At 62.5% G+C, this 22,652-nt stretch overlaps 1 protein-coding gene and 1 long non-coding RNA gene across 4 annotated transcripts in view; one reads left to right on the top strand and one right to left on the bottom strand.

Moving 5' to 3' along the window:
- Positions 1–16,156, top strand: part of CDH4 (cadherin 4) — a 539,030-nt gene extending 522,874 nt beyond the window's left edge. For 2 of the 3 annotated variants that reach the window (XM_023251048.2, XM_019826279.3), the window contains exons 10-17: positions 4,742–4,995; positions 5,463–5,605; positions 8,707–8,940; positions 10,035–10,268; positions 10,352–10,491; positions 11,093–11,257; positions 12,442–12,623; positions 13,399–16,156. In XM_023251048.2, coding sequence (XP_023106816.1) covers positions 4,742–4,995; positions 5,463–5,605; positions 8,707–8,940; positions 10,035–10,268; positions 10,352–10,491; positions 11,093–11,257; positions 12,442–12,623; positions 13,399–13,591 — 1,545 coding nt within the window. In that variant the 3' untranslated portion in view covers positions 13,592–16,156. Of the gene's footprint in view, positions 1–4,741; positions 4,996–5,462; positions 5,606–8,706; positions 8,941–10,034; positions 10,269–10,351; positions 10,492–11,092; positions 11,258–12,441; positions 12,713–13,398 lie in introns of all 3 variants that reach the window. The other variant, XR_002740881.2, reaches the window with a different exon arrangement.
- A 68-nt stretch (positions 16,157–16,224) lies between these two features.
- On the bottom strand, positions 16,225–22,121 carry LOC123384244. Its single transcript, XR_006594992.1, has 3 exons — positions 19,164–22,121; positions 18,195–18,398; positions 16,225–16,360 (listed from the first exon to the last, which is right to left on the bottom strand). It is a non-coding gene; the product is annotated as an uncharacterized LOC123384244 (long non-coding RNA).
- Positions 22,122–22,652: the final 531 nt, after the last annotated feature.

Genomic DNA, 22,652 nt, shown 5'->3' with positions numbered 1-22,652 from the left:
TCCTCCCCAGCCCCACTGGGCCTGCTATCTCTCAGGCTCTAGCCAAGCTGGGGCACAGCCGCTCTGCTCCCAGGCCCCCAGCCCCGGTGGGCATCTGTCACCATCCCCAGCCTCCTCGAGAGCTCCCGGCCTCTCCCCACATGTCCCCCTCCTGTCCCTCCTCCAACCATGAAACCACAATCTCTTCCAAGGACAAAACCACAGGCGCAGACCAATCACAGGCCCTTTCTCCTGCCTCACCTGGACCTCAGCTTTTGAAGCAGAAAAGCCAAGAATTGGCCTCTTTTGTCCCCCCGCCCCCTCGGCAGCAGTAAGGCTCCCAGAGGCCGAAGCGGGGTCGCAGGGGGGCAGGGGACCAGGGATCGGGGGGAACAGGGCGTGCGGCCCCCACAAGCCCCTCCCTCCACCAGCCCCGCAGCCCTGCAGGTGACAGCTCCCACCCAGAAGCGAATCCCCCCTCAGCAGGGTGCCCCCAGCCCCTCGCCTCTCAGCGAAGGGTCTTTGCCACGTCCGGGGAGGCAGCCACGGTGAGACCAGGGAGCACACACAGCCGCCCTGATGGAAGCTGGAGGGGCAGATTACCTATCGATTTCCCCATTACAAGTGTGTTTTATTTCGCCCTCCTACAGACGGTTACTGGCCGTAACAGTGTTTCTGGAAGGCGTTCTCACTCAGACCGGTGACACTATCTTAATGCATTACACGCAGCGTTATTCCGTGTCCCCCGGGGACATGAACCAATAAACAGGGAGAAAGATTACTTCCTGTGGTGGCTCGTTCGCGGACAAAACCATCACACTTAAGTGGCGTCGCCCCGTCCCCAGACGGCTCTCGGGGGGTCCTGGGGGAGGCGCTGGGACACCAGCCGCCGTTTGGCCCCGGGGGGCCCTGGACACAGCGTGGGTGCAGGTGTGTGCTGTGGGCCTGGAGGCGATCGGACATCAGGACGGAGGAACCAAGCCCACACCTGGGAGGGACAGGGGCTCGTGGCCTCTGGCCTGAAGTCCCCCGGTATGGTTCGGGCCAGCGTGCCTCACCACACTGGCCGCCCGCTGGGGCCGGTGAGGGTCCTGCCCGGGTGACATCAAGGCCCTCCCGCAAACACGCGCCTCACAGCACCCAGCATCACGTGCCAGGTGATGGGCAGCGGTGGGCGACCAGGGAGGCGTCAGACCATCCCCCGCCGCCCCAGGCCGACCCACGCTGGCTCTGTGCTGAGACACAAGGTGAAGCCCCTCCTCGAAGGGCTGTGGGGGGCAGGGGAAGACGGCAGTCGTGACACGGCCTGTGCCACGGAAGGACGTGGCGTCTCGTGGTGGGGGTGGGGCGGGGCTCCCGGAGGCCCGCGGGGACCACGCCTGGAGAGGGCGATGGGGACATCAGGCCAGAGCCCCGGTCTCTGCCATGGGGCCGGCCCCGGGGTCTCGTGAAGCCCCGCGCCCACCCCGTAATATTATCCACTGCTCTTAAATTCCTTTGTGTCCTACTCAATACCCCCTCTGTCGCAGTAGCTGAGAAGGCGTGGCTTTGATGCAGTGCGTGTAAGGTTTCTAATGCTCACAATGGACCTGGGTGGGGGGGAGGGGGCTCAGGTCGGATCAGCGGGGCGGCCCCGCCACCAGCCAGTAGGGGGTCCGCAGCGAAAACTGACACAGCAGATACGTTCCTCTCCAAGCAGAAGCACGTTCGACTACTTTCCGTGGAAACTGGCAGGAGTCGGACGGCCGTGAGCCTGTTCCGTATCCCCCGCCATCCACACTTGTGGCTGAAATGCGTTTTTCACTCCCCGGCCTCGTGATTCTCCACCCCTAAGTGTGTCAGGATGCATCGCCCTCAGACACGCGTTCCGCTTACGTAACCACGTACCAGACCCGGGCCGTGTTTCCTTCAGAGTCTGCGGTCCAAATCTGTGCTCCATTCCCCTTAACCTTCCTGAAAGGGTCTGTCTGCGGTGGTTTTTCAGACCTGGATCTGAACGGGGTCCCTGCATGCCTTTGGTCGTAGCATCTCTCGAACCTCTCATACTCTAGAGGGTTCCACCGTCCCGTCCACCATCCACCTGTCGTAGACACAGCGGCAGATGGCCGACGGAATCTGGCCCCGCGTGGCGGATTTGTCCAGTCACTTCGTCACGATGTGTCTTGCTCCTCTTCTCCCACAATTCCCGTGCCCTGGGATTTAGACCTGCAGGGTCCCTCCGTGGGGACGAGCTTTGCGGCTGGAGCGGAGAAGCCCCACCAGGAAGCCCCTGGCCGTCCCTCTCTGGCCACGTAAGCCTGCCCACTGGGCTCGGGCGCTGACAGCCCCTTCCGTCCTTGGAGACCTGACGCCCTCCCCCCCTTATGACCAGCACGCGGGCTGCGGCGTGACGCTTCGTACCCGCAAACGTGCAGTCCTCCGTCGGTCCGCCTCCGCTGGTCTTATCATCTGCTGGTGGCCCTTGTCCGGATACGTGTCTCCACTCGTACAAAACGGTGCTTTTAAGAATCAGTCGTTCTAGGGGCGCCTGGGTGGCGCAGTCGGTTAAGCGTCCGACTTCAGCCAGGTCACGATCTCGCGGTCCGTGAGTTCGAGCCCCGCGTCAGGCTCCGGGCTGATGGCTCAGAGCCTGGAGCCTGTTTCCGATTCTGTGTCTCCCTCTCTCTCTGCCCCTCCCCCGTTTATGCTCTGTCTCTCTCTGTCCCAAAAATAAATAAACATTGAAATAAAAAAAAATTAAAAAAAAAAAAAAGAATCAGTCGTTCCCTGGCTGCGATGAGTCAGTACTAAAGAGCTTGCCCTCAGCAGCAAGGGCTGTGCACTTAGGTGAAAGGCAGGTCGCGGTGGTCAGAGCAGCGGCCTCCCCAGAGATGCCCGGGCCCGAGTCCCCGGAACCTGCCAGAGCATAGCAGTCAGCTAGGGGCTCTGGGAGAGGACGCTTCCCCGGGAAGTCCGGGTGAGCCCCCTGGCCTCAGCCTCTTTGCGAGACGGGGGCAGGAGGTGAGCGTCGGAGGAGCCGTGGGGAAGAGGCAGAGCTCAGACAGCTCCTCGAGGGGCAGGTTGCTGCTCGGAAGGGGGAGGAGGGGCCAGGAGCACGGGGGGCTCGGGGGGGGCTGCAGAAGGCAAGTGTCCGCGAGGGCGCGGCCCCGCCCACACCTTGACCTCAGCCCGGCGACGCTGAGTTTTGACTTCCGACCTCCAGAACTGTAAGATAACAAATTGTGTTGCCCTAAGCCACTAAATAGGAACACGAAACCAGGACGGGGCCCGACAGGACACGCGAGATCAATCCTGTACGCGTTACTTCTCTTCGTCCGTTCTCAGCCTGGCGGCTGGCCGCGGTCCCTCCGAGTTTCTGGTGCTGCCGTAACAAATCACATCCAGCCCGGGGGAGGCGCTCAACACACACACTATTCTCTCCCACGTCTGGTAGTCGGATGTTCAAAATCAGCTCCACTGGGCCGGAACCGAGGAGCCGGCAAGGCTGGGCTCCCCCTGGGGATTCCATTTGCTTTTTCCACTTTAGAAACCACATCCCTACACTGTGGCCCTTCCTGCCTCCTCAGAGCCAGAACCTCGGTGCTCACACAGCTGATGCTGTGTCCCTCTGTCTCCCCTTGTAAAGACCCTCGGATGGCATTTCAGGCCCCCTGGGGAGTCCTGGGCCATCTCCCACTGCAAGACCCCTAACTTCATCATGTCCACAAAGTCCCTGTGCCGTGGAGGGCGACGTGGTCACAGATTCCAGACATCGGGACCCGGACGTCTTTGGAGACCACTAATCATCCCACCAGAGCAATAAACAAAATGTGTGTGTGTGTGTGTGTGTGTGTGTGTGTGTGTGTGTTCATCTTCTCACTACGGTTAAGAATGCGTGGATTTTTATGTCTTCACCGTGCTTTGGTCAGCTGCAGTCATGATCGGTTCTGGCCGGTGGGAACTCCCCTAGCTGGTTCCTGGGTCCCTTCCTGAGTGCTTCCTTGCACCGTGGCCCAACCGGATGCCCCCAGTTCATCTCGCGGCCCGGCCTGCCTTCCGTCTGGGTCGGCCATTTCTCCAGTGAGAAGGGTACTTAGAAGCCAGCATCCGGACGGCGGAGGGGCTCGCTGCTGCCTGCCTGCCGTTTCTCCTCGGGGTCCCAGGGGGCAGAGCAAGGAACAACCCTTCACGAGCCCACCCTGCCCGGCTCCATTCACTTCACTGACTCCGATGGCCATTTTATTCGAATTTAACACTGGAGGATTTTTACTTAACTTCAGTGACTTCGTGCTCGTCTTTCCTTTCTCGTACCCGGAAAATCTTATTTCCTAAACCACGTTATTACACGCGTTTATTTACCTTATCCTGGAATATACATCAGAGGCTTTAAAAATAAGCCCAGGGGCCACCTGGGTGTCTCAGTCGGTTGAGCGTCTGACTTCAGCTCAAGTCATGATCTCATGGTTCATGGGTTCAAGCCCATGTCGGGCTCTGTGCTGACAGCTGGGAGCCTGGAGCTGGCTTTGGATTCTGTGTCTCCCTCCCTCTCTGCCCCAAAGAGTTTTTCCCCAAACTCTTTCTCCCCCCACTGGCAAACTCCACGGGAAGCCAGAGACGAGGGGCCGGCCTCCCTAGGGACCGGCCTCCTGGGCACAGAGCGGGCGGGAGGCGCAGGCACAGACTGGGGCGGCGGGTGCAGACCAACCAGCCCACGGCCCCCACCCTCTGAGCCGGCCCCGTGGGTGCCTGTGCCGGCTCACCCCTGGGGCCTCCCTTGTTCCAGGCAGTCGACTACGAGCTGAACAGAGCGTTCATGCTGACCGTGATGGTGTCCAACCAGGCGCCCCTGGCCAGTGGGATCCAGATGTCCTTCCAGTCTACGGCAGGGGTGACCATCTCCGTCGTGGACATCAACGAGGCGCCCTACTTCCCCTCGAACCACAAGCTGATCCGCCTGGAGGAGGGCGTGCCCACCGGCACCGTACTGACCACGTTTTCGGCAGTGGACCCCGACCGGTTCATGCAGCAGGCCGTGAGGTGGGTCCCGACCCGTCTTGTGCGTCCGGGCAGGGGGCACCAGGAACTCCGGGCTGGGGACGGCGGGGACCACCCGGCCCATGTGATACAGGCGCTCACCCAAGAAGGTGGAAAGTTTTCAACACGTTCAGCAGTATCTCGAGTCAGGTCGGTCCTGGTCCAGGTCGCTGCGGGTCTCCTGGCCTCTCTGTCTTAGTTCCTCAGTCTCCCCGTCTGTAAAGAGGGGACAATGAGAGTATCTGCCTCCTGGGGTCCTCGTGAGGATCGGGAACCCGTCCGCCACGGCGACCGTGAGCCGCTGTTGAGGGAGGACCCCATCCCGGGCGGCAGGGAAAGCCCCGGGGTCCAGGCGGGCGCCCCGCGAGGGCCGCGTCCTGCCAAGTACAGGCTGGCGGGCCCGGTGGCCAGGGCAGGCCGGGGGCTCGGGGTCACTCCCCCCTTCACCTCCTCACCTCCTCCCTCCTCAGATACTCCAAACTGTCGGACCCAGCAAACTGGCTGCACATTAATGCCACCAACGGTCAGATCACCACGGCAGCCGTCCTTGACCGCGAATCCCTCTACATCAAAAACAACGTCTACGAGGCCACCTTCCTGGCAGCTGACAACGGTGCGTCCCACTCCAGGGGGCGACGGTCGGGTGCTCACCCCTGCCGTGCGCTTTATGGCAGGGAGTCCGAGTGAGGCCCGTCCAGCACCCGGAGAAGGTGGAGGAGGGGGGCAGGGGAGCACCCGCCACGCCAGGTGTCCTGTGCGGAGGCGCAAGGGGACCTCATCGTCCTTCAGTGCCCTCGGGCAGGCCCCTCTGTGCACGCGTTCAGAGCTCTGGGCTGCCTGACCACCAGAGGGGGCCGGGGAAGGGCCTCCTCCAAGCAGCCCCGGGATGCCGCCCCTTGTGACTCTGACCACCCCTGACCCGGACCCCGGCAGCCTCATCCGAGCAGGGGCCCACGAGGGGCCCCAGAGGCAGGGCAGACACCCGTGAGAAGCCACGTGCCAACCGCGTGAGCCCTGGGAGCCCGGAGAGGGTGACGGCGAGGCCCCTGAGCCAGACTGGGGAACCCCACGGGGCCTCGGGTAGGGGTGAAGGTGAACTGGGCTGAGGCAGGAGGGCTGGGCAGGGGTGAGGGAGGGAGGGCCGAGCAAAGGCGGCAGCAGTGGAGCCAGGATGGGGCAGGAAGAAGGTTCACATGCACTGGGGCCTCCCAGGGGTGTGGACAGATGGGTGCTGGGACTCCAGGCCCCGTGGCCACCCCACCCCGGATCCAGGGCACCCAGGAGCCGGCAAGGCCCAGAGCCCAGGGTGTCTACCCAACTCTGCACAGGAGGGGAGAGGAAAGATCCCAGAGCCAGGAATCAGTCCGGCACCACTTAGTGGTGGGGAGAGACCTGACCGCTCCGTGCCCCAGTTTCCTCCTCTGCAAAGTGGGGATAACCCTACCGCCTCCACTGGGGCTGTGAGAATTGATGAGCTGGTGCCCCCTGAAGCACTGGGAACAGGGCCCAGCCCAGGTCAGCGCCACTGCCAGTGCTGTCATTGCCACGAGCTCCTGCTGTGTGCCAGGCGCTCATCAGCCGACCGAACAGACAAGGCTGACATTCCAGGGGCCCGTGTGTCAGCTAGAACCAGGTCCAGCCGCGTAACGGTGATAGAAATCACAGCGTGAGTGAGGTTTCTTTTCTCCCGCGCGAAAGAAGACTGGAGGCAGGCCGGCAGCCGTGGGTCCGGGGTCTGGTTTGAGAAAGCAGGCTCACTCTGGCCACCTGTGTGTCTTCAGCGAGCTACGGCACGGTCCACGATGGCTGCCGTGCTCCAGCCGTCACGACCACATGCCGGCAGACAGGAGGAAGACCAAGAAAGGCAGGGACACATTTCTGCCCTTCTGAGGACTTCCACCCCCAGCTCGTAAAGGCCAGGACTTAGCCACGAAGCCACATTTCATTGCAAGGGATGTTGAGAAATATGTCTCCTGGGTGGGCAGTGATGATCCCGGATAAAATCTGGGGCTCCAGGTCTTTTAAAGACAAACAGGGAAGTGGATATTAGTGGACAACTTAGCAGTGTCTTGCCCTCACGAGACGAATGAGAAACAAGTCAACCAGATAATTTCAGGGAGCAAGGTCTGGAAGAAAACAAAGCAGGACATGGGAGGGAGGGGCCAGGGCTTCCAGCTGTGCTCCCGAGCGGTGGGGCCAAGACCTGTGGGACCAGAAGGAACAAGCCAAGAGAAGATGGGGTCTCAGGGGAGTCCCAGAGTTAGGCAGCAGCATGTGCAAAGGTCCTGAGGCAGACCTACGCCCGGTGGGTTCTAAGACGGTGGTGCCACTGAGGCTTCAGGAGCGAGAGTGGCCCTCGCGCAAAGGCTCGTCCCACAGCAAGTGAAAGCTGGGGCCCAGTCACCACCTGCTGGCCTCCCTCCTGGCTTCCCTGACCCTCGGGGTCTGCAAAAGCCCGGCCCTGAAAGCTGACCGTGAGGTGCGCCAGCCCCGCTGGTGGGGGTGGTGCCCCTCCTCCAGCAGCTCAAGCTGCCGGGTTAGAAAGTGGTTTTAAACGAACCCGTGGCCAAAGCAGCAGAAAGTAGAGGGCAGCCCGAAAAGGGGAGGCTGCACCCAGCCTCCTAGGACGGAGGACGGGCTTTGCCGCAAGGAGCCCAGGCTCGGGAAAGAGAAGGCGGGTGCCGGCGGCACGGGGCCCGGAAGGGGTGGGTCCCGGCTGGTGAGCGCCGTCTGCAGCCGCACATCGGTAGAGCTCTGCGTGAGTGCTGTGGGCAACGGTGGGCATGTGCGTGTGTGCACATTGTGCGTGTGCGTGTGCATGCGTGCATGCGTGTTGAGTGCTGTGGACAACTGTGTGAGTGCTGTGGGCAACTGTGCGCGCGCGCGTGCGCGTGCAGGCATGTGCGTGCGCGTGAGTGCTGTGGGCAACTTGTGTGTGCGTACATGCACGTGTGCAGGCGTGTGTGTGTGCATGTGTGCACGTACATATGTGTGTGCGTGCACGTGTGCATGGGCATGTGTGTTTGCATGTGTGTGCATCCATGAGTGCACGTGTATGCGTGTGTGTGCACATGTGTACACGTTGTGTTGCATGCATGGACGCGTGTGCATGCAGCTGTGTGCTGTGGGCGACTGCACATGCATGCGTGCACACGTGTGTGCGCGCATGCATGTTGCGTGTGTGCATGCGCGTGTGCACGGGTGTGTTTGCATGTGTGCACGTCCATGCGTGTGCATGCGTGCACATGCGTGCATGCATTGCGCATGTGTGTGTGCATGTGTACATGTGTTGCGTGCACGTGTGTGCTGTGGGCGACTGTGCACATGCATGTGTGCATACGTGTGTGTGCGTGCGTGTTGCATGTGTGCTTGCATGTGTGCACGTGCATGCATGCATGTGCGCATGTGTGCGTGTGTACACGTGTTGCGGGCGTGTGTGTGCTGTGGGCGACTGTGCACATGCATGTGTGCACACGTGTGTGCATGCGCACACTTGTTGCGTGTGTGCGCGCACACACTGGCAGCTCCACAGCTGAGTGGTTGTGTGTGTTGTACAGCAGGTGTTGGTGCAGGTTCAGGGCTGTGGATGTGGCCGGGGATCCATCCCTGGGTAGGGCGGTGGGGCTGGGGCGGGTCCCACGTGTATCATCGTGTGCCCGTGGTCGTGGAGAATCAGGAGCAACCCCGCACAGTCACCCTGTGCCTGTCCCACAGGGATCCCCCCTGCTAGCGGCACCGGGACCCTCCAGATCTATCTAATCGACATCAATGACAATGCCCCCGAGCTGCTGCCCAAGGAGGCACAGATCTGTGAGAAGCCCAGCCTGAACGCCATCAACATCACCGCGGCCGATGCCGACGTTGACCCCAACATTGGCCCCTATGTCTTTGAGCTGCCCTTTGCCCCGGCCGCCGTGCGGAAGAACTGGACCATCACCCGCCTGAACGGTGAGCCCGCCTTCGGCACCAGCAGAGTGGACACGTCTGGGGTGCAGCACCCCAAGGGGGCCCACGGAAGAGTGAGCGGTGGAGACGGGAGCCCTGCCCCCCCACCGGACCCCCATGAGGCAGGGGACGCTGGCCGTGCTCCAGTCCATCCCTGAGGGGGCCATGAAGGCAGTCCCACTCTTAGAACGAGCACGGCCATCAACATCCTGCAGCCCCAGCCACTCATGTCTGTGACTGCTTCCTGCACGCGGCACTGACTGGCGGGACCCTGACCGATCTATTTCCTGAGGGCAGTTTCCTAGGTGTGGATTTGTTGTATAAAGGGGTATCCAGATTCTGAAATTTTCTAGCACCGAGGATGCATCTGGAAAGGTCACACCAATTTGTAGTTTGACCAGGAGTACAAGAGAACACCTGCTTACCCAAGCCCTCACCAACACTGAATGTCATTATTTTTTGGTTTTTAGAAAATGTTTTATGTTTATTTTGAAAGAGAGTGTGTGAATAGGGAGAGGGGCAGAGAGAGAGAGAGAGAGAGAGAGGAGAGGGAGAGAATCCCAAGCAGGCTCCATGCTGTCAGCAAGGACCCCAATCCAGGGCTCAATTCCATGAACCATGAGATCACGACCCGAGCCGAAATCAAGAGTCGAACGCTTAACTGACTGAGCCGCCCCGGAGCCCTGAATGTCAGTTTTAAAGAGCATTTTCCCAATATTAGCCAAAATCATTGTCTCCGTGTTCATCTCTTAACTACCAGTGCCCTCTTTTTATCTATTCATTGGCCATTTGCTGTTTCTTCCGTTAATTGTTCAATGCCCTTGCCTAATTTTCTTTGAGGTTTTTTTCTAATTGATTTGGCAGAACTCTTTATATATTAAGGAAGTGATTTCTTCATCCTACATGTTGCAATTGCTCTTTTCTTGAACTGCCAATATCTTTTCACTCTACGGAACGATCTAGCACGTGTGTGCGTGCGTGCACGGACCAAATATATTTTAGATTTTCGTGCTGTCGGACTCTCTGTCCCCTCGAAGTCCTGGGGTAAAGGAGTGCTGGCTGCAGACCGAACGAAGCCTGTCCTGTCCCTCTGCCAGGTGACTATGCTCAGCTGAGCCTGCGTATCCTCTACCTGGAGGCTGGAATGTACGATGTCCCCATCATCGTCACAGACTCGGGGAACCCTCCGCTGTCCAACACGTCCGTTATCAAGGTCAAGGTGTGCCCGTGCGACGAGAACGGCGACTGCACCACGGTTGGCGCCGTGGCGGCGGCTGGTCTGGGCACCAGCGCCATCGTGGCCATCCTCATCTGCGTCGTCATCCTGCTCAGTGAGTACGGCTGAGCCACGCATGCGCCCCCGTGCTCACACGCGCATGCGCCCCTGCTCACGGCGCGGCCCCTGCCCCCACAGCCATGGTCCTGCTGTTCGTGGTGTGGATGAAGCGGAGGGAGAAGGAGCGCCACACCAAGCAGCTGCTCATCGACCCCGAGGACGACGTGCGTGACAACATCCTCAAGTACGACGAGGAAGGGGGCGGCGAGGAGGACCAGGTGAGGCGCGTGGCCGCGGCCCCCTCCAGGCTCGCAGCTGGAGGGCGTTTTGTCCTTCGTCCCGGTGCGGAGGGGCCCACGCACCTGCCAGGGCAACAGAGGTGGGCGTGGCCTCCCTGCCCGCCCTCGCCCGCACCCGGGGGCTGGCACGGCGCCCCCCCTCCCGCTCTCCCCCCTTAGCCGGGACCCCAGCCCTGTCCCCGCCCGGCCCGCGCGCAACGGGGACGTGCACGGGGCGCCCGGGAGCGTGGACTCCAGGGAGCTGCCCGGCTGGACTCTGGGTCTGAGGTGGCCGTGGGGAACTTGGGGCGGCTGTGCACCCCGCTAGAGCTCAGTGCCCCCTTAAGACAGGTGAACGGGAGCCCCAGCCCCGGGCTGTTCCCGGGAACAAAGGAGGCGCGTCCTGGCAGGGGCGGGGTGCGGTCCCCGGGGCCCTGGGGGAGCGTCAGACCGGCGAGGGCAGCCTGGGGTCACGGGCAGGACTGGGATGAATTTGGGGAGCGGGCTTCGCGGGGAGGGCAGACCGGGTGCCGGGGCGGCAGGCGCGCTGGGCGCCCCTGCCCGCGGCCCCCGCTGGTACCCCCGCCCGGCCCCTCCCCAGGACTACGACCTCAGCCAGCTTCAGCAGCCGGAGTCCATGGAGCACGCGCTGAGCAAGGCCCCGGGGGTGCGGCGGGTGGACGAGCGGCCCGTGGGCGCCGAGCCTCAGTACCCGGTCAGGCCCGTGGTGCCGCACCCGGGAGACATCGGGGACTTCATCACCGAGGTGGGTGCTCCGCACGGGGGCGAGGCCGCCCGAGCAGGGCCGCTCCGCTGAGCAAAGGGCCCCGGCACCGCGCACAGGCCACAGCCCCTCGCCGCGTGGGGCGGCCGGGCCGGGCTGAGGGGACAGATCCAGACCGGGGCTCAGGAGTCACCCGGTCCTCAGCGCCCCTGTGACCGCAGGGGCCCCGCGTGTCCCCCCGTCTGCTCTCTAACGCTGACGCCTCAAGGGGGGCTGGCGACGTGTGTACCCCGCCCGTGTCAGAATCTAACCGTAAAATAACTGACTTACACAGATCGCAGCCCAGGGGGTGGTTCCGCAGAGACACAAAGGTGTCTCAGGACGCTCCTGAGACGCGCGTCATGTCCCAGCCGCAGGTCAGATTTCTTCAACTGCCCCAGAGCTGATCTGCCTCAGGCGGCACTTACTCCCCGGGACGTGATGAAATTTCAAAACCCCTGATCTGGGATTAAAAGCCCATTTCGGATAATTCTTAGAGAAAAGTAAACATGGAAACTTCAAACCATTCTTACGGAGGGGTGATACGGGTGCCCTTCCCAGGGCAGGGCTGGGCAGTGAGGTGTGTCGCAGCCAGCGGACGCTGTGGGCACCCAGGCCACCCCGCAGTGACCGCCCGGGGCCAGCGGGAGCCCCTCCCCACGGGCTCAGGAGCAGGGGTGTGCACCCACCACCCCCACGGTCCCGGAGGAGGCCACAGGACCCCTCGGGCGGAGAGCGCGGCTGCTGGCGGGAGGAGAGAGGGCCAGGGCGCACGGGGAGGGGCTCTGGCAACACCTGCTGCGTCCCCGGTTTTGTTCACGGGGACGGTGACCGTGGGGCAACTTGGGACTTCTGACTTGTGGCCACCTCAGGGTCACATTCCAAGTGGCAGAGACACGGGATGGCGACCCCTCTGCCCCCTGGGGAGGGGCTGCTCCCAGGCGCAGGCCCCACCCAGCCCTCTCGCCTCACGTATCGTATCGGTGTGGCCTCCAGCATCTAGCGTGCCACCTGTTCCCCCTTCCCTACACCCCAGCCCTACTCCGTTCTCTGAGGCCCCTCGGTTAGACAAGGCCGCACTTAACTGAGAACCTACTGTATGCAAAGCTCAGCCTCCTGGCCTGCTCCCCAGCGCTCCCGGGCGCCCCCGGGTCCCCCACCCCTCACCCCGTGTCTCTGTGACCCAGGGCCTCCGAGCCGCCGACAATGACCCCACAGCTCCCCCCTACGACTCCCTGCTGGTCTTCGACTACGAAGGCAGCGGCTCCACCGCGGGCTCCGTCAGCTCCCTCAACTCGTCCAGCTCCGGGGACCAAGACTACGATTACCTGAACGACTGGGGGCCCAGGTTCAAGAAGCTGGCGGACATGTACGGAGGCGGCGAGGAGGACTGAGCCGCAGAGGGGGCCCGTGGGAGGCGCCGGGCCGCCCGGCTCCCTGCGGACGTGTCCTTTAGTGGTGTGTTAGGGGGTCCCTCCCCGCCCCAGCCCCCCCAACAGGCGCGCGTCGCCCACCGCAGTAGCTGGCTGGCGCTGGAGGAGAGCGCGAGGCACTCTGTCTTAACTTGAATTTCCTAGAACAGAAGCACTGTTTTTAAAAACAAAAAAAGAAAAGTGCCTTTCGGTACATGTATCAGATTCCCTCAAACTCAGGAGTGACTAAAAGCAAGCAGACAGACCACGTACGGCCCCCCAACCCCAGTCCTGAGCACCCCAGCCCCAGCCAGTCCCAGCTCTGAAGGCACCAATTAAGGAATCGGGGAGAAAGTGTCCTTTTTTTTTTTTTTTTTTTTTTTTTTTAAAGTGGGTGATTTGCTTCACAAAATTTACAAAGAAAACCCAGTTTGGGGTCTAAATCCCAACGGCCCTTCCGAGCCCTCCAGCGTTGCTCTACACGGTGGGGGTCTCCTGGGCCCTCAGGTGTCCTTGAGGCTGGAGGGCTGCAGGAGACCCAGCCGCAGAAAGTTCCCCGGGGGCGGGCCAGGCCTGTCCACCAGACGCACTGCTGTGTGCACTTGGCTTTCAACGCGTCTTTGGCTGCCCTCCGACTCTAGACGCTGTAAATAGCTGGGGCGGGTGGGGTTCCCAGGGGCTTCTCTGATGCTCACCATCTCTTCCCTCGGCTGTCCCCGGGTCCCTCCCCAGAGACAACTGTCACCCCAAACTCCACCCAAGTCCCCGTTGCCTTTGGTCCGGAAGAATACAGCGTCCCAAGAAGCCACAGCCCGAACCAGCCAGCATCCCCGAAAACCCTGCCACGAGCCCTCCGCCCCTCGCGACTGGATTCCTGAAGGACCCTGTCAGAGGCCCAGCCCCCGAGAACCGGACACATCCGTGAGGGCCGTGCGGACGGCAGGCAGGGCCGGGAACCCGCACAAGCCACAGCCCTTCTGCATCGGAGTCTCCGATGCTCCTGAGCTCGCGTGCACAGCAAAGACCTGCTCCAAGTGGCCAGGCTGCCCTGACATTGCTGTGCCATGGGTCCCACAGATGTGTCTGGACGGCACCCACCTGAAACAGCAGCCCATCTCCTTTCCTTTGGACCCAGCTCAGCCCCGAGCAGCTGCTCAGACTCCCAAGAGTTGCAACAGCCCTTTGCACAGGCAGGTCCGACGTATACACCAGACTCGAGAGTCAGTTCCGCAGGACGTGAAAGGTGCCGTGTCCCCGGGGCCCACTGGGGAGACCCCACCGCGTTTGTTCTCTGGGTGAGAAGAGGCTCCTTGGTCCCCGGTGGGAGAAGACAGCCTCGCGGGAGAACCCTGGTCTATTCACAGGCTCCCCAAGAAAGGGGCCGAAGGGTGCACTGGCTGTGGGCGGGACTTGGCCCTGGAGTGCCCTCGGGGAAGCTGGCTTGCCTCGGTTTCCCACCCTGGAGCCTCGAGGAAAAGCTTCAAGGGCTTGGGGAGGTGGGGAGGGCTAGGGCTCAGCTTGCTGTCCATGCTGTCCGTCTGGTTGTCTTTGATGCAGTCTCAGCCTATGGCCTGTCCCCCTGCCTGTGGTCACCCTCTTTTCCAAACAGCTTTGGCCTCAGAGGTGTACATGGGGGCGTGTGTGTGTGTGTGTGTGTGTGCAGTGGGTCTGGGTTTGTCCCCACCGGACGGCAGGCTTCCTCCGCATGCCAAACTCCTTGCCAACTCCGCCGTTCTCCCAGAGCTGAGCTGGGGCCGTGAGCACTGGTGTGTGGCCGGCTGGTGGTGAGGCTGAAGTGGGTTCTGCCCCCGACCCCCTCCCCCTGCCTGGGGAGGAAGGGAGGGACAAAGACAGTCACTGTGTCACACGCTGGAAGCCCCGTCTATGCAGATGGCAATCTCGGGGGGGGGGGGCTGTAAAGGGGGACTAGGACCCCTGTCCAAAGCCGAGCTATGCAGATGCCTCGGGGCCAGGCAAGGACTGTCCCTGTGTCTGGGGACATGGCCATTCGAGGGATTGCTGGTGGGGTCAGGACTGATGGAGGCGAGTTGGAATCTTGTGTGTTTTGTTGTTTTTGGAAAGTTCATCCGCCTGTTGAACTTCTAAGTGTGAACACGGTCCGGGCACTGAGGCAGCTGTGGATTCTCCTCTGAAATCCCGACTCTCTCGGGTTTCCGGGGCCCTGGGCTTCCTCAGGGACGGACGTGCCAGGCCTGGCCCAGGACCCGGCCTCCTGCGCACCGGTCCCGTGGACCCCAGCACAGGTGCCTGTCTCCCCTGCCTCCTCGCCCCACACCCCTGCCCCTCACTGCCACCCGGCCCCTGATGCAGTTTGCCTAAATCCTGCAGGCTGAGGCTGTGGCCGCCAGCTGGGCGGGTGTTGACGGGGGGACTTCTCACACCCATCCCTGCTTCCAAATGTCTAGACAGCTGCCCCTCTCGCTCGCCCCTGCAGTCCTCGGGGGCCAGAGAAAGATGGGGTTCCCCTGCCCTCCCACATCCGCCTCGGAACAGGTTCCCAGGTCAAGCTAGCATTAGCTAAGTGTGCAAGCAGCGTCAGACGCCTCTCTCACGGACCCCACGTGCCCGTGATCGGGGCCACGGAGGCCCAGACTCGGCACTGGCAAAGTGCCAGGGCACAGTTTCGTTTCTGTAGGGAATTTCGTTCTGGGAATAGGACACACCTGCACCCTAGGGTGGAGGTGAGAACGCGGCCGTGGTCGGCGGGCACCCCGGCCGAGGACCCCCGCATCTGTCTGGGCCTCCCAGCCAGCCAGCCAAACGTCAGGGCCTCGCGATGCCTCAGTTTCCCTAGCGTGAGCACCGGCTGATGCACGGGGCGCCTCTGTCCTCTCCAAGGTACAAAGTTAGGGGAGGGGAGTCTCACTCTTTGTCAGTGCTAGAAAAGGCACCAAAAAACCCGCAAGGTCTCGCGTAGACAGCGCCACACCCAGCGCGTCCTGCAGAAGCGCTCGCACGGCCCGGCGCGCACGTAAGACAGGTTCTGCCCAGCGGGGAGCCTCCTCTGTGTATAATTGGAACGCGTTTTGCTTTTCCTTTTCTCTCCTTTTTCCATTCTGATTTTTGTTTTTTGCATGTTTCTTTTTGAAAATGGACAAAATGTGTAGCAGCCCGCATGACTGTGGTTGTTTTGGGGAAAGATACCGGAGTATGACATGTCCCCACTGCAACTCTGAGCACCGTGGAGTTAGGCAGACGCCCCAACTTTTTTTGTAACCGTCAACAGCACAACTATTTTGTATTGTTGTTTGTATCATTTTGTACCAAAAAAGCAAAAACAAAAACAAAAACAAAAAAAGCCAAGGGAAAAAAAAAGGGAAGAGCGTCGATGTTTTCTCAATGTGTTTTTAGTGCCCGGCAGTCTTGGTTCCAAACTGAGTAGCGGCTTTGCGGAGCCGCCCTGTGCTGGAGCGGAGTCGGGGCCCTGGCGCACTGCTCCAGACGAGTAAATAAAGTCCCGTTTTAAATAGTCGGCTCAACCTGGCTTGTGTTTCTCCGAACATTCGAGAAGCCAGTGGTGCCCCCGGACAGCAGGTGGCCGGATACAGGGCTTCGGTGTCGAGAGTGGGGTCTGTTCATCCGGCAGACGTTTCTGGGGCCCCTGCTGTGTCCCAGGCACGGTTCTGGGCTCCGGGAGCACGCGCGTGAACAAAACCAGGCACGATCCTCCCATCTGTGAGGCCGGGGAAAGCATACAAATGAAAGGCCGCAGGTGCCAACGTTTCCAGGTTCTAGAAGTTCTACGTCGAGCCCGTAGGTTCTCCTGCCTTCGTGATGCCACGGACGGCCAGGGTCACCTTGAGAGTCCTCATGCCCCACGGGTCGTCTCAAGGCCCTGGCCGCCTCCCCGCCGTGGAGGCTCTCCGTCTGCTGGGAACCCAGCCAGGCCGGGTGGGCCTCAGAAGCGCTCTGATTGGCCCAGCTCAGTCACATGACCTGCCCCTTGCCTCCTGGCTTGCCACTGCCCCAGGGGTGGCTCACACCTCCCCTGCCCCGCAGCCGGGCCTCTAGCGCAGTGCTGGCTGGCAGAGGCCGCACACCCCAGCCCGACCAGGCTGGGCTGGCAGACGCCCCGCCCTCCTCAAGGAAACTGAGTTCAGAAAGCCCGAGGGGCCACCCTGCTCGCCTGCTACCAAGTGGTCCAGCCAGACCTGAGCCAAGGGGGCTGCTCCCTGCACCCCAGCCCCCCGGCAGAGCTGACTCTCCCGACCTCCCTCCGGCCTTTACTTAGGCACAAATTTGCATCCACAATAACATGCATAACAAAAAGTCACACGGTTAATTACGGGTGCAGTTCATAATTACAGGCACAATTAGCCACTTGCTAATTTTGAGGGTGCCAAGCAAGCAGCTAATTACATGCATAATTAGGCTAGTGTTTTGGGCCTGGGACAGGCAGTGGGGGGTGGGAGGGCACAAACTCCTTATAATCAGACCCCCGGAGTGAGGCCCTGGGGGGTGGAGGTGGGGGGAGACTGTGCTAAAGAACAGCCTCCCACACCCGGCTCCCCAGCACAGGGCTGGTCATCCCGGAGGAGTCCAGCTTGGGGCCTCTGGGAAGCCAGGAGGCCCCTTCCCTGGAGGCCCAGGAGGGGCATTCGGTCACTTCACAGGTGCACTGGCAGAGCCCCAGGGGTCTTGGCTCCCCCACTGACAACCCACCCTGAGGGCCGGGGACCCTGGGACGGGCAGAGGGGCCACAGGCAGCTGCCCAGAGGCCCCATGAGAGGCCCCCTCCCCCAGGACATCACAGGGCCACGGCCTCAGGGGCAGTCAGCCACCAACACGAAGCCCGCCCTCCTGGCAAGAGGTCAATGCTGTGGGCTGGGGGAGGGCAGCAGAAACGCTCCTTGATCCGATTAGGGCCAGGGCTTGAGGATGGACGCGGGGGGGGGGGGGGGGGGAGGGGAGGGGGCAGGAGCAGATGGTGGACTGAGAAGCCTAGGGCTCGTGGGGGCCCCTATCCCGGATCTGCCCCAGGCGTGGGGAGGACTTGCTCTCGGCTCTGGCCACGTTGCTGGCTGTGCCCGTGGCACAGCCACACGTGGACAGTCTAGAGCTCAAGATGAGGCCAGCAGGAGTGGGTCTAGGGTGTAATCAGGGCTGCGAGTGGACCCTGGGGCGTGTGTTCTAAGGGGGAAGGGAGAGCCCGTGAGATGCAGGACAAAACGAGAAGCCCTCACGTTCCAGGTCAAGGTGCCACAAGCCATTGGCCGCCTCCCAGTGACAATACCACTGATGGACAGACCAGTGGCCGAAGGCGCCATTACCTCTGTCCCGGAACGTCCACCTTAGAGCTGTTTTACCTGAGAGATAGACGTCTAATCTGAACCTGGTTTTAACAGACGAACACAGACTGGGCTCTGCCTCGTGGGAGTGCAGAGCACGTGTCCCCACCTCCTCTCGCCTCTGACCCCAGACCCTGAGTAGCCCGGGGAAAGGTCACCCTTCTCTCCTCCCACACATTCCTTGTGTCCCCCGATCGGTCGGTCCCCCGATCCGCCCACCTGATGCTGCCCAAGCTGGTGTCCCCAGGAGCTGCCCTGTGCCCTGACAGCCCAAGGCCAGGCTGGGGGCGGGAGGAAGGCGCTGGGCTCTCACAAGGCGACAGATGCCTCGACACAGCGTCTCACGGTGAGAAGTGCAGGAAACGCTCTGACGCGCAACTCCGCGGAGGACGACAATGGCTGACTTATGAGGCCACTTCAGTCCTGTTACCGTTAGCAAAGAACATACAGAGCACGGACCCCACTGCCCCCTGTGCCCCCACAACGGCCCTGAAGGGCTGTGAGCCCTGCTCCCACATGCCACCAAGCCTTGGGCAACTAACTGCCTTCTCGGGCACCTCCCCGTGAGCGGGAGTGCTGGCCAGCTAACCCGGGCCTCGCCCCTCGGCGCTCAGGGCCCCTCTCTGCGCACAGCCCTGCGGCACCTGAGACCCAGGGCCAGTGCGTGGGCACAAACGGTGGTGGCTCAACACCCTCCAGTCTGCGGCTTTCAGCAGCCTCACCGGAGATGGAAGGGGCCTCAGCCACTGGGTGGGGGGCAGGGTCCCTCCTTAAGTGGGACCTAGGCCCAGAGGCTCCCACAGAGGGCCCGTCCCACAATGCCCACAGCACCGCACCTGCTGTCCTGACCAGTGGACTCCTGAGGCTGGGGTGGCAGTAACCTTGTCCTGACTGAGGCCCTCGGGTCACATCGGAATGGGGGGGCACGCTGGGGACCGATGGCCACGTGAGCCATCAGGACAGCAGCATCAGGCCCCACCAAATATGGGTCCTCGGGACTGACAGGGAGCATGGGCTCTGGGTGCCCACTGAAGGGCAGAGGGAGTGGTATGTGGCCGGGTGGCAGGGGTCGGTCACGCAGGCCTGAGTCGCCGGCTTCTCCTTCCACCCTCCCGACACGCACGCTCCCTCATACACCCCCAAACGCCCACCAGCTCACCGGCCGAGCCCCCAGGCTCACACCCTCACCTGCATAGGCACGTCCCCGGGCTCCCGCAGGGCGCTGTCCGCTGTCCGCAGTGCTGACCCTCCGACTGGCGGCACTCCTGCTGCGTGACTTCTGGAAATGTCCATAGGAAATTCCGCATTCTAGGAACGAACTGTCTGGACATTTACCTCAGAGACCACCGTGGGGACAGGGAGGGGTGAGGTCCGGCCCCCTGAGCTGCAGCCACAGGGACCCTGCTGCGCCGGCCAGTGGGCTCCCAGGGGCTCCATCTGCACAGCCTCCCGGGAAGGCCCACGTGGCCCTGAATCTTCAGACTTCTCTGTGGGAAAAGCTCTCCCACGCGGGACCCTCCTGTGCCCTCAGTCTCTCCTCACGGTCTGTATTTCGGTCTTTACAACAACTTAGTGACTTAACATTTACATGCTGTGGTCTGTCCCCCCACGTTAGCAGGGCAGCGACCTCCCTGGCTGTCCCTGCGAAGTTTCCAGCACCTGTCAGGGCGGGGCTGGGAGGAGCCCCCCACCCCCCCACCCCGGCCCAGCTGAGAAGACCCAGGGGCAGCAGCGGGAGTGTGGCCAGAGCCCGGCTGGAGTTAAGACCCAGGGTTTCGTCCAGTTCTGTCCTTCCTGAAGCTCGTGACCCTGGGCAGGTCCCTGAAGGTCTCCGGGGCCACACCAGCTGCACTGTGCGCAGGTGGAGAGACGAAGTGAGATGCGACAGAGGCCAAGCGCCCCCGAGCACTCAGGACAGCCCAGGGAGTATGTGGGGGCTGGGAGCCCAGCCGCATGGCCCGGCGTCCAGGGCCGTGCGCTCCTGTTACCAAAGGAGCAGGGCACGTGCGCGGCGTGAGGTGCAGAGAGCACGCACCCCCCAACCCCCAGGTAGCCAGTGGGGATGTCGCTCCTGGGCCATGGGGGGCAGCTGCGGAGGGGCTGGTCTTCTTTGCCCAGACCTCCACCCACCACCACCGGGAAGGAGGCATCAATCTCCGCTCTCTGGGTGCAGAAACTGGCCGAGGTGGAGGCAGAGAAGCCACATCGACTGGCTCGGATGGTTAGGGCTTTCGTTGGCTCAGCAGAGGGCAGGCTGGCGTTGACTTCTGCCCACGGTGTTGAGCCCAGCCGGCCCACACCCACCCAAACCGTCCCTCCCTCTTCGTACGGCCACCAAGGCCCCTAGACCCGCATCCCACGGAGAGTGACCTTGCCTCCCCCCCTCCCACTGCGCAAGGCTGACGGGCCCCCTTGGAGGGGACACCCAGCCGGAGCTGGTAGGGGCCCTGGAAGCGCAGCCCCCAGGGAGGGGCAGGGCAGACCCCCGAGGAAGGGGTGTGGCAGTGCAGCATGCCAAGTGACCAGGCGGGGGTGAGCTCCCCGAACCCGGAGCAGGCTCCTGTGCCAGCCGCCCCCCTGCTTTTCCCTCCCTTTCAAGCTCTGGGATGGTTGTCATGGAAACCAAGAGGCTGGCGGTCAGGGGCAGGTCTGGAGCAGGCAGAAGAGGCAGGGGGCACAGGTCATGGGGCCTGCGGGGAGGGTCAGGTGGGGACAGTCACAGACCGGTGGGCATCCTTCTCGGCAACCTCCCCTCTGCTGTCCCGGCTGCCTGCGCCATGACCAGCCACACAAAGCCCTGCTCCTTGGTGGCCTTGGAAGTCCCTGTAGCCGAGGTCACTGCGAGGGAGGGGCTGTGTCGGAGAGGAATGCCAGCTCGGACAGTGGGGCTCCCGGCGGTGGTGAGGACCCCCGAGCCCCTTCTCTGGAGGGTCCGCACTGAGACCCAGGTCGACCCAGCTTCGGATGTGGTTTGACCCGCACGGCTTGCTGTAAAATGCTCAACTGACGCACCAGTGTCCCGTGGCTGCCGTAACAGAGGACCACAGACTGGGTGGCTGACCTCAGGTTGATTTTCTCACAGATCTGGAAGCCAGAAGTCCCACACTCGTATCCCCGGGCTGATACCCAAGTGTGGGCGGGGCCAGGCTCCCTGCGCAGGCTCTGGTTAACCTGTAAGCCACGGTGGGGTTTGGGGTGGGGGATGCTGCCATTGTCCCCATTTCAGACACGAGGAAACAGGCTCCGAGGGTGAGGTCACATGTGCCCAGAGGAGGGGGCGTGAGCCCTGATTCGGCCCTGGGTGCACAGGGGACCCTGGGCAGCTGGGCAGGAACCCGGCAAGGTGCTTAGGGGTAGGTGCAGGCTGAGGGTCCCCTCCCCACCTGCCGGTGCCCAAATGAGGGGCCTCAGTCCGGTCATGTCCCCCTCAGCCCAGGCACCCCCAGGGCCACGAAGACATAACCTCAGCCGCGGACCGCATGGCCCGGCATCTCCCTCCTTCCCCGCTGTCTCTTATGTCTGACACCGCCCTACCCTCTGCCCTCCCCACATGGTGGCGGTCCGCCTGCCTGGCTGCATCGGCCCTGCTCTTCCAGGGTGGGAGTGAGCAGTACTTGGGCAGGTTCCCTTCCCAGAGAGAGGGATGTGGGGGAGCCATGTGGAGGAACTGCTAGGAGTCAGCTCTCGGGGCTGGGCTGGATGTGCAGGCCCAACTGAAATGACAAATGAAAATCTAGTCACCGCCTGCCCCCGCACCTCCAGAAAAGGATCAGTGCTGGGCCTGCAGGCACAGCTGGATCCAGGTGCTCCAGTAACACCAGCAAGAAAGACTCTCCACTCTGCCTCTGCACGGCTGAGTCTCAGTCCAGCTCCCCTCAAGACAGCCGGTCCTACCAGCCCCAACCATGAGGCGCTCCCTCTGAGCCATGCCTGCACCCCCTCTCTGCCCTGCACGGCTCTCCTTCCTAGCACACCTGCCCTGCTACCACCCCCCTGCCACATCCCGGGATCTGTCCCCCGAGATACAAACGGACTCCGGCATCTCCACCTTCAAACAGCCCACTGGGTCCTCACCAGGGGCACATTCCAGCCCACAACCTCAGGCCCTGGCCGCGCCCACCACCCTCCCCACCCTAGTGGCCCTGGCTTCCCTGGGCAGCTGCCCCCCCGATTCCCTCCCACCTCTCAGGTTCCTGGTCCCCATCTGTCACCATTAGTCCTTGTCCTGGCCTTTGCCTGTTGCCTGGCACCCCCAGAGACCCCCATGGCCACAGCCCCAGCCTGGACCTCCCCCTTCAGTGCACAAACCCCCTTTTGTTCACCCTGTGCCAACGCCAGAACCGGGGACCCTTCCGCATCACCCCCTCACATCCGGTCCACAACCGGAGAGCCCCTCTGCCTCACCCCCCCACATCCGGCCCAGAACCAGGGGCCCCTCGGCCCCACATCCGGTCCGGAACCGGGGAGCCCCTCTGCCTCACCCCCCCCACATCCGGCCCAGAACGGGGTCCCTCGGCCCCACATCCGGTCGGTCCAGCCACGACCACCTCCACTCCCCCCTCCAAGGCCACCCCCCGCCCACCTGTGCCTCCCGCCTGTGCCTTGCTCTGGGCCACTTCCGGCCAAGCCGGTCTGCACTGGACGCCAATTTGCTTTTTATTCTCATCCGCCCATTTT

Source organism: Felis catus, chromosome A3, assembly GCF_018350175.1.
Source record: "Felis catus isolate Fca126 chromosome A3, F.catus_Fca126_mat1.0, whole genome shotgun sequence".
In the NCBI taxonomy this organism is placed as follows: Eukaryota; Metazoa; Chordata; class Mammalia; order Carnivora; family Felidae; genus Felis; species Felis catus.
Note: the sequence above shows the minus strand (reverse complement) of the source record. Positions and strands in the feature narration are given on the sequence as shown.